This window comes from Sprattus sprattus, assembly GCF_963457725.1.
Source record: "Sprattus sprattus genome assembly, chromosome: 17".
Classification (NCBI taxonomy): Eukaryota; Metazoa; Chordata; class Actinopteri; order Clupeiformes; family Clupeidae; genus Sprattus; species Sprattus sprattus.
The window spans coordinates 27,632,993-27,648,270 of record NC_137915.1 but is presented as its reverse complement, the minus strand read 5'-3'; the positions used below and the strand labels follow the sequence as shown (position 1 = coordinate 27,648,270).

Here is a 15,278-nt window from a genome sequence, read left to right as displayed (position 1 = left end):
ACCTTGAGAAGTTGACTAAAGTACCATCTCTGCTCTGTAGGTGTACCTTGAAAGGCTGCTGACGTACGCAGAGATTGACATCGGCCCTGCAAACTGGAAGAGGATTGTTTTGGGTGCCATACTTCTGGCCTCCAAGGTATGGGATGACCAGGCAGTGTGGAACGTGGACTATTGCCAGATTCTGAAGGACATCACCGTCGAAGACATGTGAGTATTTGTAACTGAGCACACAGTCCTGCACTTTCTGGCATGATACAAGTGGATATATATGAATGTCAAAAGGTACTAGTTGGTGCTTTAGAGATTGAGAAGGCGAAGGAGTAAGGAAGAGTGAATAGAAATGTTTTTTCAACAGCAGGCTATTTCAATGCAAACTCCAAATAGCTCTGGTGCAGGTTTAGTCGGAAGCTATATCTGAGCCGGCTGGCAGTATATTACCCTTAGGATTGTTAAAGGTGTATTTGAGACCCTCTGTCGGGGAATTTCCATTGGTGTTTAAAACAGTACCGTCTCAGATTCTTCCTGAGTATCATTAATTATAACCCCACATAAAACACAGACTATGATGCCTAGTTCCGTGAGAATGCTGACACCCTTGATATCCGACCTGTGTGGATATACAGTTTTTTATTTTATATATTGCACATGGCAACATTATTAATCACATGGCAACATAACTAATCACATGGCACACAATCACCTGGCAACATTAATAATGTTGCCATGTGATTCATAATGGTTCCATGTGATTAATTATGTTGCCAATGTTGTGATTGCACAATTAATCACATTGCAACATTCTTACCAATCCAGTCCTGGTTGCAGCTATTGTATTGTATTGTATTGTACCAATCCAGTCCTGGTTGCAGCTATTATCCTGGTTGCAGCTATTGTATGTCTTGGGAACATCTCAGCACTACTGATTTCAGATGTAGGTCTGCGTTCTCATCCTCATACTCAATGTTCAGGCATGTTTAAGTTTGTATATTGTATTTCATTTGTATGTATGTGTGTGTGGATTCTTTTGAATCTTGCTTTCTTGATCACCAGGAACGAGCTGGAGAGGCAGTTTCTGGAGCTGCTGCAGTTCAACATCAATGTGCCCTCAAGCGTCTACGCCAAGTACTACTTTGACCTGCGCTCACTGTCTGAGGCCAACAACCTGAGCTTCCCTCTGGAGCCTCTGAGCAGAGACAAGGCACAGAAACTTGAGGTGAGACTCCTCTTTAGGCTGCCTCCTCTTTAGGCTGCCTCCTCTTTAGGCTGCCTCCTCTTTAGGATACCTCCTCTTTAGGCTACCTCCTCTTTAGGCTGCCTCCTCTTTAGGCTGCCTCCTCTTTAGGATACCTCCTCTTTAGGCTGCCTCCTCTTTAGGATACCTCCTCTTTAGGATACCTCCTCTTTAGGCTGCCTCCTCTTTAGGATAGCTCCTCTTAAGGCTGCCTCCTCTTTAGGCTGCCTCCTCTTCAGGCTCCCTCCTCTTTAGAATACCTCCTCTTTAGACTACCTCCTTTTTAGGCTACCTCCTCTTTAGACTACCTCCTCTTTAGGCTGCCTCCCTGCTAGACCCAGTTTTTGTCTTGGATTAAGCACCAACTTGGCCCCACACGACAGACTAATTATGTATGTCTGGTTTGGGCTACAGAACCAATAGTCCGCTGTTTCTGTGCCAGGCCAACAATATACATTGCCACTTGAAAGTATGTGAACCCCTTGAGCAATTAAGAGTTTTCTGTTGTTTTACCATGATTTTTCATTATTTTCATCACCAATTTTCCATAGATGAAATGTCAGGTTTATGTTTATCATTTGCATTTACTTGTTTGGAGGGAATTGTTTGAGTAGCCAAAAAACTACATGAAACATGGAATTAGTCCATTTCAAAAGTAAGTGAACCCCCAGCTGAATTGGTAAAGTCAAGCAGGTAACAGATTCGGTGAAACTTATTTGGGTGCTTAATTAGTCAATTAAGCAAACCGATCAACTGAGACATCCTTAGGGAAAGGTTTGGGCAACACAGATTGAAAGAGAGAGGAAACCAACCAAACTACTGTAGTGCCAAGGTGTACCCACACAGATCAACAATGCCGAGAGGAAACGAGATATCCGAGAACATCAGGAAGAAGGTACTGACAGCCCATCAGTCTTGGGAAAGCTATAAGACCATCTCCAAAAGATTCCAGCTCCATCCATCCATCCAAGACAAATAATTTAGAAATGGAGGGCATTCAAAATGACCACATCTCTGCCTTGAGGTGGACGCCGATCAAGACCATCACCAAGAAGCACCAGAAGAAGAATAAATCAGGTAAAAGTCAACCCACACATCACCTCTAAAGAGTTTCGGACCTCTCTGGCAGCATCTGGGGTAAATGTACATGGGTCTACAATCAGACGAAAATTGTTGGTTTTGATCGTGACCAAATAATTCTATCTCGGACTCATCAGTCCAAAGAAGGGACTTCCGGAAGGCCTACGGTTTATCCAAGTGCTCTCTGGCAAAGTTGAAACGGGCAGTTTTGTTCTTTCTTGAGAGCAGAGGCTTCCTTCTAGCAACCCGATCATGAATGTCATGTCTATTCAATTTCCATCTGATTGTAGACCCATGTACATTTACCACAGATGCTGCCAGAGAGGTCCGAAACTCTTTAGAGGTGATGTGTGGGTTGACTTTTATCTGATTTATTCTTCTTCTGGTGTTTCTTGGTGATGGTCTTACCTAACGATGTCTCAGTTGATTGGTTTGCTGAATTGACTAATTAAGCACCCAAATATGTTTCACCGAATCTGTTACCTGCTTGACTTTACCAATTCAGCTGGGGGTTCACTTACTTTTGAAATGGACTAATTCCATGTTTCATGTAGTTTTTTGGCTACTCAAACAATTCCCTGTAAACAAGTACATGCAAATGATAAACATAAACCTGACATTTCATTTATGGAAAATTGGTGATGAAAATAATGAAAAATCATGGTAAAATAACAGAAAACTCTTAACTGCTCAAGGGGTTCACATACTTTCAAGTGGCACTGTATATGGTCAATGGAGTTGAGACCCCTCCAGTATTAGAGTGTCCTTTAATGCAACTGTTAGAGCAATTTATACCACACTGAGGACACTACTTGGATTGGTTCACAAGTGGTTGTTGTCACTTTTTTAAAAGAATTGCACTTTTTGGAAAGCATTGCATCCTAATCTGTACTTTGTACCCAAAGTGTGATTTGTAATTTAATCAATTAATAATAATAATCTTTCTCTCTGTCGTCTCATCTCAGGCCATCGCTAGATTGTGCGACGACAAATACAAGGACTTGAGAAAAGGCACCAAGAAGCGATCAGTGAGTGCCGACAACCTAGCGGTGGTCAGATGGTGCCCTGCCATCCTCTCCTAACAGCCAGAGACCTTGGGACCGAGAGCCAGAACACGTGAGGGGGGGACGGGGCTACCAGAGGCATGTGACTCCTCACAGCACAGGCACAGGCACAGGCACAGGCAGGTCTCTTGTTTGAAGGGACGCCTCTCCTGCTTAGATCCTCCACTCATGTCCAGAGCCTGTGCTGCTCTCATTGGGTGGGGCCTCATCTCCTCCCCCTCCCCCTCCAAGGTTTTTCCTACCATAAGTATTCCAGTTTGTGTCTCACTGTACATAAGAGCTGGGCCTACACCTCCCTCCTCCAAATCCATCGGCCTCTCTTTCTCTTCCTCCTCTTTATCCTCCTCCTCCTCCTCCGCCTGGACAGCATAAAGTTTGGTTTTGAAGAAGGCATCCCAAGGTGGACAGGACAGCACCACTAGTCAGTTACCACGAAGGACAAGGGCAAGGACATGTTTTAAGAGGACCTGTAAAGACCAACAATGGCCCCCGTAATCCAGCAAGTAATCAGAGCAGCCACCTGCTATTAGGAGCACCATTCCAACAGTGCAGTCAATCATCCATTGCTTTCTGCTGCTGCCTTGATTGGTATTTAATAGCTTACTATAATTAGTACATTCCTTTGATTCCAGTGGCTTTTGAGCATCTGAGTAACATCGGCTCAAGCATGAGATGTGCATCAAAGAGAGGCCTCATGTTTGAAGCCTTAAACTGTGGACAATAGTGGTCTGTGCTCTTTCCCGTCATTTAGAAGACCCCTCTCCTTATTTAATTTTTTCTACGTTTAATCTAAATCCTATTTTTGGTCAGATGTCAGTCAAGTTGAAATTGATTCCTCAATCTTCAAGTATGCCACCTAAACCCAACTCAAGTCAGCCTTGAGGAGCAGGAGTGCGGGTTGCACTCATCTATACACACATCCACCTTCTGAAGAGGGGACCTAGTCTCTGGTCTTTGAAGAGGGGACCTAGTCTTTGGTCATTGAAGAGGGGACCTAGTCTTTGGTTTCTGAAGAGGGGACCTAGTCTCTGGTCTCTGAAGAAGGGACTTAGTCTTTGGTCTTTGAAGAGGGGACCTAGTCTTTGGTCTTTGAAGAGGGGACCTTGTATCTGGTCTCTGAAGAAGGGACCTAGTCTTTGGTCTTTGAAGAGGGGACCTTGTCTTTGGTCTTTGAAGAGGGGACCTAGTCTTTGGTCTTCCGAAGAGGGGACCTAGTCTTTGGTCTTTGAATGGTAATACAGTATGTGAAGCACACAGACACTGACTGAAATCATTCCTCTCTTTCATCTAGGTTTCAGTTGCGTATGCTGTTAGTCTGGGAGGCTTTTAAGGTGCTTTATACGGTCTCCTGTTAGGGTTACTGCTGTAGCCCCCCTCCCTATACCTGCGCTCTCTCTGATCAGCAGGCATCAGGATAGCCAGGGGACCACCATGTTGTTATTGGGAACCATTTTCAGAAAGGGTTTTCTTTGAAGAGAAGGAGGAAGGGGGGTGAAAGGTCATTGGAAAAATGTCACATTACCATTGGCAAACACATGGTTCTAGATACTGCCAAGTGGGAAGAAGACCCACACACAGTGTCTCTGAATTTATTTAGAGTTTGGCATTTTCAGATATTTAGATTTTCTTTTCCATTGCAATGACTGAAGCCAAGGCCATCAAAGATTTTTGTTAAAGATAATTGCGCAGTAGCCAGCAGCAGAGGACTCGAGTCTTCATTACTGGTGAAGATGTGTCTTGTGCTGCTGACCAACTGTTAAGGCTCGGGCAGGGATGAGCCAATGGGAGAGAGAGGCTGAACAGAGTGGTCGCGCAGCGTTAGTCTGCAGTATCATTTCCTTAAACTCAAAAGGCCAGAGTTAACTGAATATCCTGTTTTTCAAAATGCAAAAATGTTATAAAATGATTTCAAAGTTAGTTGGTGAGTTGTGATTGCACACAAGATCTTAAAAAACAAAAATCATGTTACCATCCTTCTTTCCAAATGAACTGGAGCATGAACAGTAACCATAGAGACGGTCCATGCATCACAATGCATGTGTACTTAGAATATTTATTTTCTAAAACATGGAGGTATAAAATTTCTTTTGTGAAGATTCATGTTGGTAGCTGTTATTTTTATTCAATTTCTAACATAAACACCTAATCACAAAAGCATTACAGATTAATAAATGTTACATTAAAATTAGTTTGTACAATGTATATACAAGACTCTGTGTGTTCAGATCGTGATTAAGAGGAATAAAAATGATGTATATGTAACAGATCAGTATTGATGTAAGAACAGGAGTAATCTTTCAGAGTTTAATAGAACAATGCCATGAGTTAGGGAGCCACTGATTTGGCATTATCCAATACAATACAGAAAGGGCGGCATATTCTTCTTATTTCAAAAGCTTTTGGTAAATTGAGTTGACACTGTGCATCATGTCTGAAATTGGTATCGTATGAAATTTGAATCGTTTTCATTGTTTATTGCTTTCGTTTGTGAAAGCCTAATTTTAGCAATGATTAAATCCGTTTGAACCGTTTCTGCCTATCCATTCTCAAGTATCAGATTTTCCCCAAATAGTATCAGATGTACATTGTCCACTCTTAATTTTCTTGTTAACATAGTTACAAACTGTATTGTGACGGTAATCCCATATTTCATTTTGATCTATTTTCAATCAATTCTTTAGTGATTCAAAAAGGGATGGATCTTTACCAAAGTTTAAAAACAATGAAGGACGCTCCTATGAGGAGTACTAGTGCTTTAGAGGCCCGCTGCACTTTTGGGTTGGAATGGCAGAAGCTCCAGGAGCAAGCAAGAGAGAGAGACCGAGAAACGGAGAGAGAGAGCGAGAGAGAGAGAGAGAGAAAGAGAGACAAAAAGAGAGAGAGAGAGAGAGAGAGAGAGAGAGACGGACACAAAAAGAGAGAGAGACACAGACACAGAGAGAGACGTAGAGAGAGAGACAGACAAAAAGAGAGCGAGACAGAGACACAGAGAGACGGAGAGAGAGAGAGAGACAGAGACACAGACAGCGAGAGACAGAAATGGAGAGAGAGACGGAGAGAAAGAGAGCGAGAATAATTAGCAGTGAGAGCATGAAACACAAGTGTCTAATTTGGGTGGGAGGTTGGTGTTGTCCCTGGGAAGGCCTCGGAACAAGTATTCAAAGATTGTATTATCCTATTTATTGTTTGTGTGAGTGTGTGTTGATTCAGAGCCTGCTGTGAACGCTGGCCATGGCAGCCTTCTGAATGGTCTGATAGCCTTGTGCACTCAACTCTACCTCTGTTTAGACATGTTTGGTTCTTTCCTTTTCTCTCCCATCTGTCTCAGTCTGTTTATCTATCTATCTATCTATCTATCTATCTATCTATCTTCTATCTTTTTATATATATATATATATATATATATATATATATATATATATATATATGTGTGTGTGTGTATATATATATATAAAACCTTATCTGTCTATCTCAGTCCCTCTCTTGTTTGTCTCTCCAATTTCTTTTTATTTCATTTTTAGAATTACAAATTAATCTTTCCAATTTGACTTTGTACTCTTGGTGGCTTCCTGTGTTGACATAAAGAGACCTGCTGTAAAATGTCTGTGAATTCTCCTGTTTTTTTCCCCCTTTTCGATATTGGTCATATGACTGGTTACAGTTAATGGATTATTGTTGTTGTTTTTTTTAATGTTCTGTAGGTCAACCCATTACCTGTGCGCAGTTTGCCAAAAGCTAAAGCGCTATCTGTTTTGGATATTCTCTTAGTTCATCATCGGTCTTTCTTTCTAGTGAGGTCTCTCCAACCTCAGGTGTGGCCAATAGGTTTAAACGCTGCATGCTGACTCTTCAACCATGGTTTTTAACTGATGCTCCCAGTTCAGAAGCAATGTTTAGGAACCTGCACAAGAAAAATAAACTTTTAAAACTTGCAATAAAAACCCCTCTGCCTCAGACCTCCTTAATGTCAGAGTACACAGACATAATTCTTTCTTCAAACTTACTGACATTGTATTCTGCAGATCCCAACTAGTAACGCATAGGGATAAACTTCACCAACCTGGACTGTTTGAAGAGCAGTATCACAGAATGGACTGATGAGATTAAAGATCCTGTAAATGTACAGTCTGAAGGTCAAATCTCCACTGGTCAGGGTTCTCAGGACTTTGAAACTGAACATGTTCAAAAAGAGTTAGTGCCCTGGTATGCCTGACCAAGCTGCTGGATTAACACTCTGTCTAAATATGGGATCGCTGGGCCTATAATTAAGTTAGACATGTAGTCATGCTAAGGGTGGCGATGAATGTCAGTCAACTTTTCTGAAGCAAACATCCATTTAATCCACCAGTCATAATATCAACTCTATGTCAAAGTGTGCTGCAACAGTTACATCAAAGCAATTTTTTCGTATCGATAATATGATTTACAATATGCTTATCACACTTGTGTAACATTTGGAGTCAACGGTGTTCAGTTGTCACGTTCTGCTTGTAAAGATACACAAACGCACACACCACACCCCCATCTAGCATACCAAGGAAATGGATTCATTGAACATCATATGAGAACCTCCAACCAATACACAGACTGAATTATTGAATAGAACTTGTATTCATTATTTGATTACTCTGCATTCTTATACTGCTTTATGCCCCTTGGATTGTGTGATTTATCATTGTTTATGATTGTGCAATCTGCTTATTACTATATTTTTTATTGTTGTATAAAGCACTTTGATTTATAAAGTTCCATATAAATAAAGTGTTACTCCTTACTCATAGGAAGTTGTAACAGTAATATCTCATGGTGTCACTGTGTCAATGGCCTGCCTTCAAATGAAGAAGTCAATGACTTAGCTGGAAGCAGGCTTGCTTTAACCAGGCTATGATCCACATTGAGATTGGAATCCCAGAAATGTGTGCGTGAGTAGGGATGACACACAGAAAGGTTTTCATTATTTGCATGTAAAACTGTTACCTACCTATTATATCAGGGGTTAGTGATTCCAGGACTCAACAGTCTTTAAGCCCCTGCTACAAGTGCCAAAGCCATGGTAATGAAAGAAATATAACTGTGTACAGGTATCCAATGATCTCAACACTGCCATACTTTTAAGGACAAAGTATCAGTCATTTTAAAGGCATGAAAACCACATGTGGCCAATGTCATTTTCAGAAGATTCTTTTGATTTTAAAGTCGTCATGCAAAACTGTACCACTACACTTGTGAAAATGTGAACTTCTGTCGAGTAGAATGTGTGAAGACGACAACAGATTAACTCACACAATATCATTGAGTCACTCAATATCGTTCTGTACAATTCACAGCCGGTTATAGACATAAGAAAAATAAGTCAGTCAATGATGATGTTTTATATCAACCTTGGGCCGCGCATTCAACTATAGCATTGACATGCAATCCGTTTTACATGAGAACTTAATACCGGTTATTCAATAGCTAATCCAGAGGCCTCGTTATTCTTCTCTAAGGACAAACAACTCCAAAATATCTCCACAATGTCAGGACGGCGACGTGCCTTTGGTGGGTAAGAATAGCCCCACAATGGGGCTCTCTGCCCTCCTCTGTTGTCTGAGACCAGTTGTCACCAGGACAGGGGGAGAAAGAGAGGTAAGAAAGGGAGTTGAGTCGGAGCCCAGCGGCAGACGGCAAGGGGGACCTGGCTACTGTGAATTCAACAGAGACCCGGCCTGAGTGCTTGGAACAACCTTCAGACTCAAGTTTGTATCACCTCAACACAAGTGGATTCCCTGAAAGCAGTATTTCATCAGTTTGCTGAGCTTTGTTGGGCTGAGAGGTGGGCCCATAAGGCCAAAAGCCTTTGGGTTCAACCGCCAGACAATATGGGGGGTCAATCTGTGTCTGAAGCCATTTTTATTGCTGTCAACCACAACATCACTCTAGTAGGTGAGTAAATCCACTGAACTTTAGTGTCAAATTGTCACACCGCTATTGGTGAGAGAAAATGGTAGTACACATTTTAAAATGGAGATATGTAAAAGGAAAAGCAATAAAATTCCAGTGTCACTTCAGCACAATATCATGTTGTGGTTGTTGCTGCTGTTAGTATGAGGTCAAATGTATGTAGGCTTTGGTTAAAAGTCAGTGAAACAGAGACTTATGAAATGTTTATTATTCAATTGGTCTGTAGGCTATACTTAAGTATAAAGGCCAATTTTCCAAGTTTTGAGACTTTAGTTTAAAATGCCAGAACTTAAAACATTCCAAAACATAAAATAGCTTTTGAGGGAAGAAACATATCCATATGTTTTCATCTTAAATGTGAAGCCTTATCATCGGAATAAGCTTTAAACACTCTAACGTGTGGTGTGCTTCCATTGCAGGGAAATTGTGGCTGCTCATTATGGTGTTCCTGCGCATTTTCATCCTCATCTTCGCTGGATACCCACTCTATCAGGACGAGCAGGAGCGATTTGTGTGCAACACCATTCAGCCAGGCTGCTCAAATGTGTGCTACGATCTATTCGCTCCCCTTTCCATCTTCCGCTTCTGGTTGCTTCAGCTCACCATCCTCTGCCTGCCATATTTGACGTTCGTTACCTACATCATTCACAAAGTGCTGTCAGATATCGCTGTTTTCTCTGACGCTTCGCACAAGATGAAAGCCAGGTCTCTCATTGAAATCCAGCAGGGATCTCTCCAGAAAGGAGCCCTAAGCAAGGCACGTCGCATCCAGGCAGAGCTCAGCCCGTTGAGGACCTTCACTGGAGCTTACATCCTCCAGCTGCTCCTCCGGATTCTATTTGAGGCTGGATTTGGAGCAGCTAACTACTATCTGTTTGGCTTCTACATCCCCAAGCGCTTCCTGTGCCAGCAATCACCTTGTACAACTACAGTGGACTGCTATGTCTCCAGACCCACAGAGAAAACTGTTATGCTGAACTTCATGTTAGGGACGGCTGCTCTTTCCCTTCTTCTCAATGGGTTGGATCTGATCTGTGCCATCAAGCGCTCCGTGAGGCAGAAGTCCAGAAGGAAGATGCTGGTGCAGAACATGTACGAGGAAGAACAGTTCTACCTCTCCCCTGGAGGGAGCCAGGGAGCCATTGATGCCAATGTTTCCACAGTGGAGGAAATGGTGGCCTCAGTAGCAAGCGGAAGTTTCCGGAAGAGAGGAATGAGTAGGTCCAGCAGGGCCGATCTGGAGGATGCACCGTGTGGTCGAGGGACTCCTCTTGTACCGGGGATGCTGGGTCCTACAAACACTAACAGTGAGAATAATGTCTATCCAATCCCCGCTCTGGAAGAATGCCCTGACAGAGAGGGCAGTGAGGTGGCACTGTGTCCTACAGAGCAAATGGGCACACCCAGACCCATACGGGTCAGTAAACGGAGCCGCCTTAAACCACCCCCACCACCCAGACGGGACATCCCCCCTGGGACAGGTTCTGTAGACGTGGTTCCAGGAGCGACGGCACTGTGTACCAGAAGAGTGGGACACTACACACTGGTGGAGATGAGCGGCCCTGGTCTGCCCTCATGCAGTGGGGACAACCAGGAAAAAAGGTCAGAGTGGGTCTGACTACGAGACAGAAATAGAAAACAGACCAGTAGAGTATCTCAACCCTAAGTGTGTACTCTTCATAAAGGTGAATTGTTAATTGATTGTTGATTTAAATTCAAAGGCTAAACTTATGCAATACCAGCATCATAAAGGGCTTTTATGCAAGATTTTTGATACGCTCATCTTCAAATTGTTCAGTCACTGTGGCACTGCTCTTCCTATTTGCATCACTGCTCTCTTTGTTTCAGCAAACAAAGGCATGCCTTGACCGGTCCTGACCCTGACCCCACTCAGAGGCCAGCAATCATTCTAAAGTCGGGCTGGAGTTATTCAGCTGGAGGGTTGAGGCAAGCATAGGGTCAAGGGTAGCATAGTTGGCCCAGTTAGTCTGTCATTGCATTTGCCATGTATTAGTCTTACTAGACATGATCACTACGGACACTTTTGGTCATTCATACTATTGTCAAACCAACTGGTTGTCATGACATTCATATTGTCAAACCAACTGGTTGTCATGACAGACTTTTACTACTTTGTCACTTGTTTCATCCCGAGAGGACTCCATGCCCAAGGACAGTCAACCCCGACGCTGCGCAGAGGATTAGCAAATCAATTACAAGGCAGACCAATGTATGGTATTTATGGAAATGACTTTTCACACTATTTCAAGGTCCTGGGGGCTTCAGAGTTTGAGCTTTGGAGATATATACAAACCCTTAAAATAGAGCCTTGTAGAACTGTGTAATGTGAGACCTCTGTGATGTCTAATCTTCCCCCATCACCACCCTTCTGCCATGCCATCAGATGGCAATGTGAGGCTCCTTCAGTTGACAATAGCAGCCCAATATGACATAAAAGTAAACCTAACAATTCTGCAAGGTTTATTTTTGTTAAGAGTTCACTAGTGTATTAAAATAAAACCACACCCCTCTTAATGCTCTGGAAGCAATTGAATTGTGTAGCTGTCACTTTGAGATTGGGGAAAAGCTGACCTCTAGTGGTGACTTATACAGGATAAATTAGGCCAGAGTGAGTGGATTGGATTCAGGCATGCAGGCTAGGGGGTTGACACTTAATGATTAAAAAAACTGAAAAATGTATTCAATACATGCCAACATCATCAATACCTTATGTATTTTGTCAATGTGTTAATATAGGGTTATATTTTGATCTTAACAGCAAAAAAGAATGTTAATTATCCAGCAGTGATGTTTTTTTTTTTATATTTTCATACAACCTTGCATGCAGTTTATTTATATGCATATTATACACTTCCTGCTCGGCTTGTAGCCAAATGAATGGAGCCAACTGTCTGAGCCAACATGTCAACACAAAGACCGTCTGTAGCAACATGGATTCACACTAAAGGTAGCTCAGTTAGAAAAAGTGTTATAGGTGCGTATAATAGGATTTTGTTTCAATTATGTTTTTTAGAATATTATTTAAAAATGTGGTTTGCCCATTTTACAAATCTGTGAATTTTCTGCCAAATCAAAGTTTCTCCTTCCATTCATTCTTGTTGTTAAAACTACATTGATGAAATACCAGCAGGTAGTTCAAATGGGAAGACTGAAGTGAAGCCACAGTAAGATATTCTTTTTTTAATGGGAACAGTCTGATGACGTCTTACTGTAAAATTTGACTGTTTGATCCTAAACCGCGTCTTGATATGAGGAATGTGCAGATAACAGATCCTGTTGAAATATTGTCTTTGCCAGGCTCATTTACCCTTTTATTTCTTTAACTCAAGGAGGTGTAGTCATCTTTTTATCAGAAAAATATAATACAGTGGAATTCAAAGAACACGCAGAGCATTCTTTCTGATAAATCTTTATTGCTTTCATTATTATACTGATACAAGACAGCTTTTTGATTTGGATTCTGACACATGGTCATGAAGAAAGGTGATGAGAATTTGAATGGTAGTTTTCTTGGGCTATGGTTGGAGAGAACCCGGCTCCCATAACAAACCAGTAGTGTCATTGAGTGGTGAGCGTAGCAGCGACGCAGTTCCCTTTTCTGCTGGATCTTAAGGTCGAAAACAGTGACAGTCAACAGGCAATGTTTGAAGCTTCAGCTCTCTTGAGGTCAGAATGACAGAAAAAGAGGATTAAAAAAAAAGAAAAAACATGGCAGGATTTTAAAAACACTAGCCTTGTAAAAAAAATTTTTTTTCGCACAGTGAAGATGCAATTCTAAAATGTGCTCTTTGACAGAAATATCATTACGTTCCTTACTCTGCACAATTCATTTGAATTCACAGTCAAGTGCTGATTGTAGTGATTGACAGTCTTTCATCAAAGAACTAAACTGAACAGTAATGTATCAATACTTATACTGACATACACATTTTAGTAAAGACCCTGAGAGCAAAAGAGGAGGGAAATAAAATGAAATCATTCAAAATTAAACTAATTAAAGTTAACATGCAAAATCAAAACAAGACACTCTACCCTACAGATTCACCAACAACAGCTGAACACAATAACTTTCACAGTTTTATATATAGATAAATTCACCAAAATGACAAAAAGTAACAAGAAGTAACCCAAACCATACACTCTATCAAAACAAGAAAATCAAAGTAAAGCTTTAAATCAAGTGATTATTGCTAAGAAACGTCTCAGATCAAGGCTCTAAGATAATTGCGTTTGAATCCTTTTTTCATCTGCAGCATAATTGTGTTAACTCATGGCTTCTCCTCTGGTTATGCATTTCCTCCATTCAGGAGTTCAATAAATACACTTACACAAGTCTGTGTGAATTACATATACACTGTCGGTCTCTCTTCCACACACACACACACACACACACACTCACACACATACTCACACACATGCACGCACACACACACGCCCACACACACAGACGCTCACACACACACACGCTCACGCTCACACACACACACACACACACACACACACACACACACACACACACACACACACACACACACACACACACACACACACACACCACACACACAGGGAGAAACTTTACCATGGCGCAATGTAAATTATTGCCTTTCTGTTCAAGTTCTCAAACAAACCCAGTGCCTTTACAATGTCTGTATATTTACACCCAACTCCTTGATGGACAGACTGCAAAGAGGAATCTAATCACAGACCGTCATTTCAAGAGCACCAAGAAAAATAACCCTTGGTACGATCTTGGAATAATTTCATATCATTTCAGTCATATCCACTCAGGTCATTTTGCCTGTTTGGCAAGTGTCTTCTTCAACACTGTTTTTCATGGTCCCGTGTGTCAATAGGCCAGAACGCTGTTTTGAGGTTTATGCAGTTTGAGGTTCCTTTATAAAGAGAGATAAGACCTATACACCAGGGGAAAAATACTAAACACAAGAGAAACTTACGCTTGACTGGGGTGGCGACAGGCAGCAGTACGACACTGTTCAAGTACACAACACATACATGAGGGGAAGGTACCATCACACAAACCAGGAGGGAGATGTTTTTCCTGCAGTCAAAATGAAACGAAAACAGCAGGATCACATGTAAGGCTTAAAGTGAGGGTGTTGCTGTTTTTGGAAGACATTTTCAAACACAGGGAAGAGAGAAGAATACAAAACAATGGGTATAGAACAGCTTTCTTCCCAGGCAAATATTGCCCATATTTACTGCGGTATATCATTTCTTCAATTAAAAAAAAAGAAAAAACACACAACAAGATTATTCAGTTACTCTATTCATTCATTCATTCATTCATTCATTGTGCTCAAGCAGAGTCCTTGGAGTCATTCTCTCTGTGGAAGATTTGATGTATGCGCTAGACAAAAAAAGAGGGCGCAGGAAAGAAGCAGGTCAGATGCCTTTGTGCCCAACAACACATTGTATATTTCTCTAATACGTTTTTTCCATCTTCCAGTTAAGAAAATCCTTGATAAGCCCTGACTGAAGTCCAGTCCTCAAAACTGTGTGCTCATTGATCAGCCTCTGTTGAGTTCCAGTGCAGAGACTAGAACACCAACACACACACACACACACACACACACACACACACACACACACACACACACACACCACACACACACACACACACACACACACACACACACACACACACACACACCTTATCTTCCATTAACATATCTAGGTATTCTGTTTATTGCTTCTGCAAAGTCAATGAAAAAGAGAATCATAAAATACTAAGGTTAAAAATTTGATTCAGCACAAACTGATAAAGATGGAGCCCAAAAAAGTAGCAAGGCACTTGGAAACCCCTCTGGTTCGATTTCACACTCATTTGAATGTGTCCCTTTTAGATGAAGCTTTTCCACTTCATTGTATGGCACAGTGTCTGACAAACCCGGAAGAGTGTCAATGCATAGAAAAACAGT

General features: G+C 41.6%; 2 protein-coding genes across 5 annotated transcripts in view; both read left to right on the top strand.

Moving 5' to 3' along the window:
• The window catches only part of ccny (cyclin Y), a 42,086-nt gene extending 35,336 nt beyond the window's left edge, over positions 1 to 6,750 (top strand). For all 4 annotated transcript variants that reach the window (XM_080855414.1, XM_080855412.1, XM_080855413.1 and 1 more), the window contains 3 exons: positions 41 to 207; positions 1,051 to 1,213; positions 3,277 to 6,750. In XM_080855414.1, coding sequence (XP_080711540.1) covers positions 41 to 207; positions 1,051 to 1,213; positions 3,277 to 3,393 — 447 coding nt within the window. In that variant the 3' untranslated portion in view covers positions 3,394 to 6,750. The remainder of the gene's footprint in view (positions 1 to 40; positions 208 to 1,050; positions 1,214 to 3,276) is intronic.
• Positions 6,751 to 9,210: 2,460 nt separating this feature from the next.
• gjd4 (gap junction protein delta 4) lies at positions 9,211 to 10,936 on the top strand (the record flags this gene model as incomplete). Its single annotated transcript, XM_080855533.1, has 2 exons — positions 9,211 to 9,300; positions 9,738 to 10,936. Exons 1-2 carry the CDS (start codon positions 9,237 to 9,239, stop codon positions 10,934 to 10,936), a joined length of 1,263 nt encoding a protein of 420 aa, XP_080711659.1. The 5' UTR covers positions 9,211 to 9,236.
• Positions 10,937 to 15,278: the final 4,342 nt, after the last annotated feature.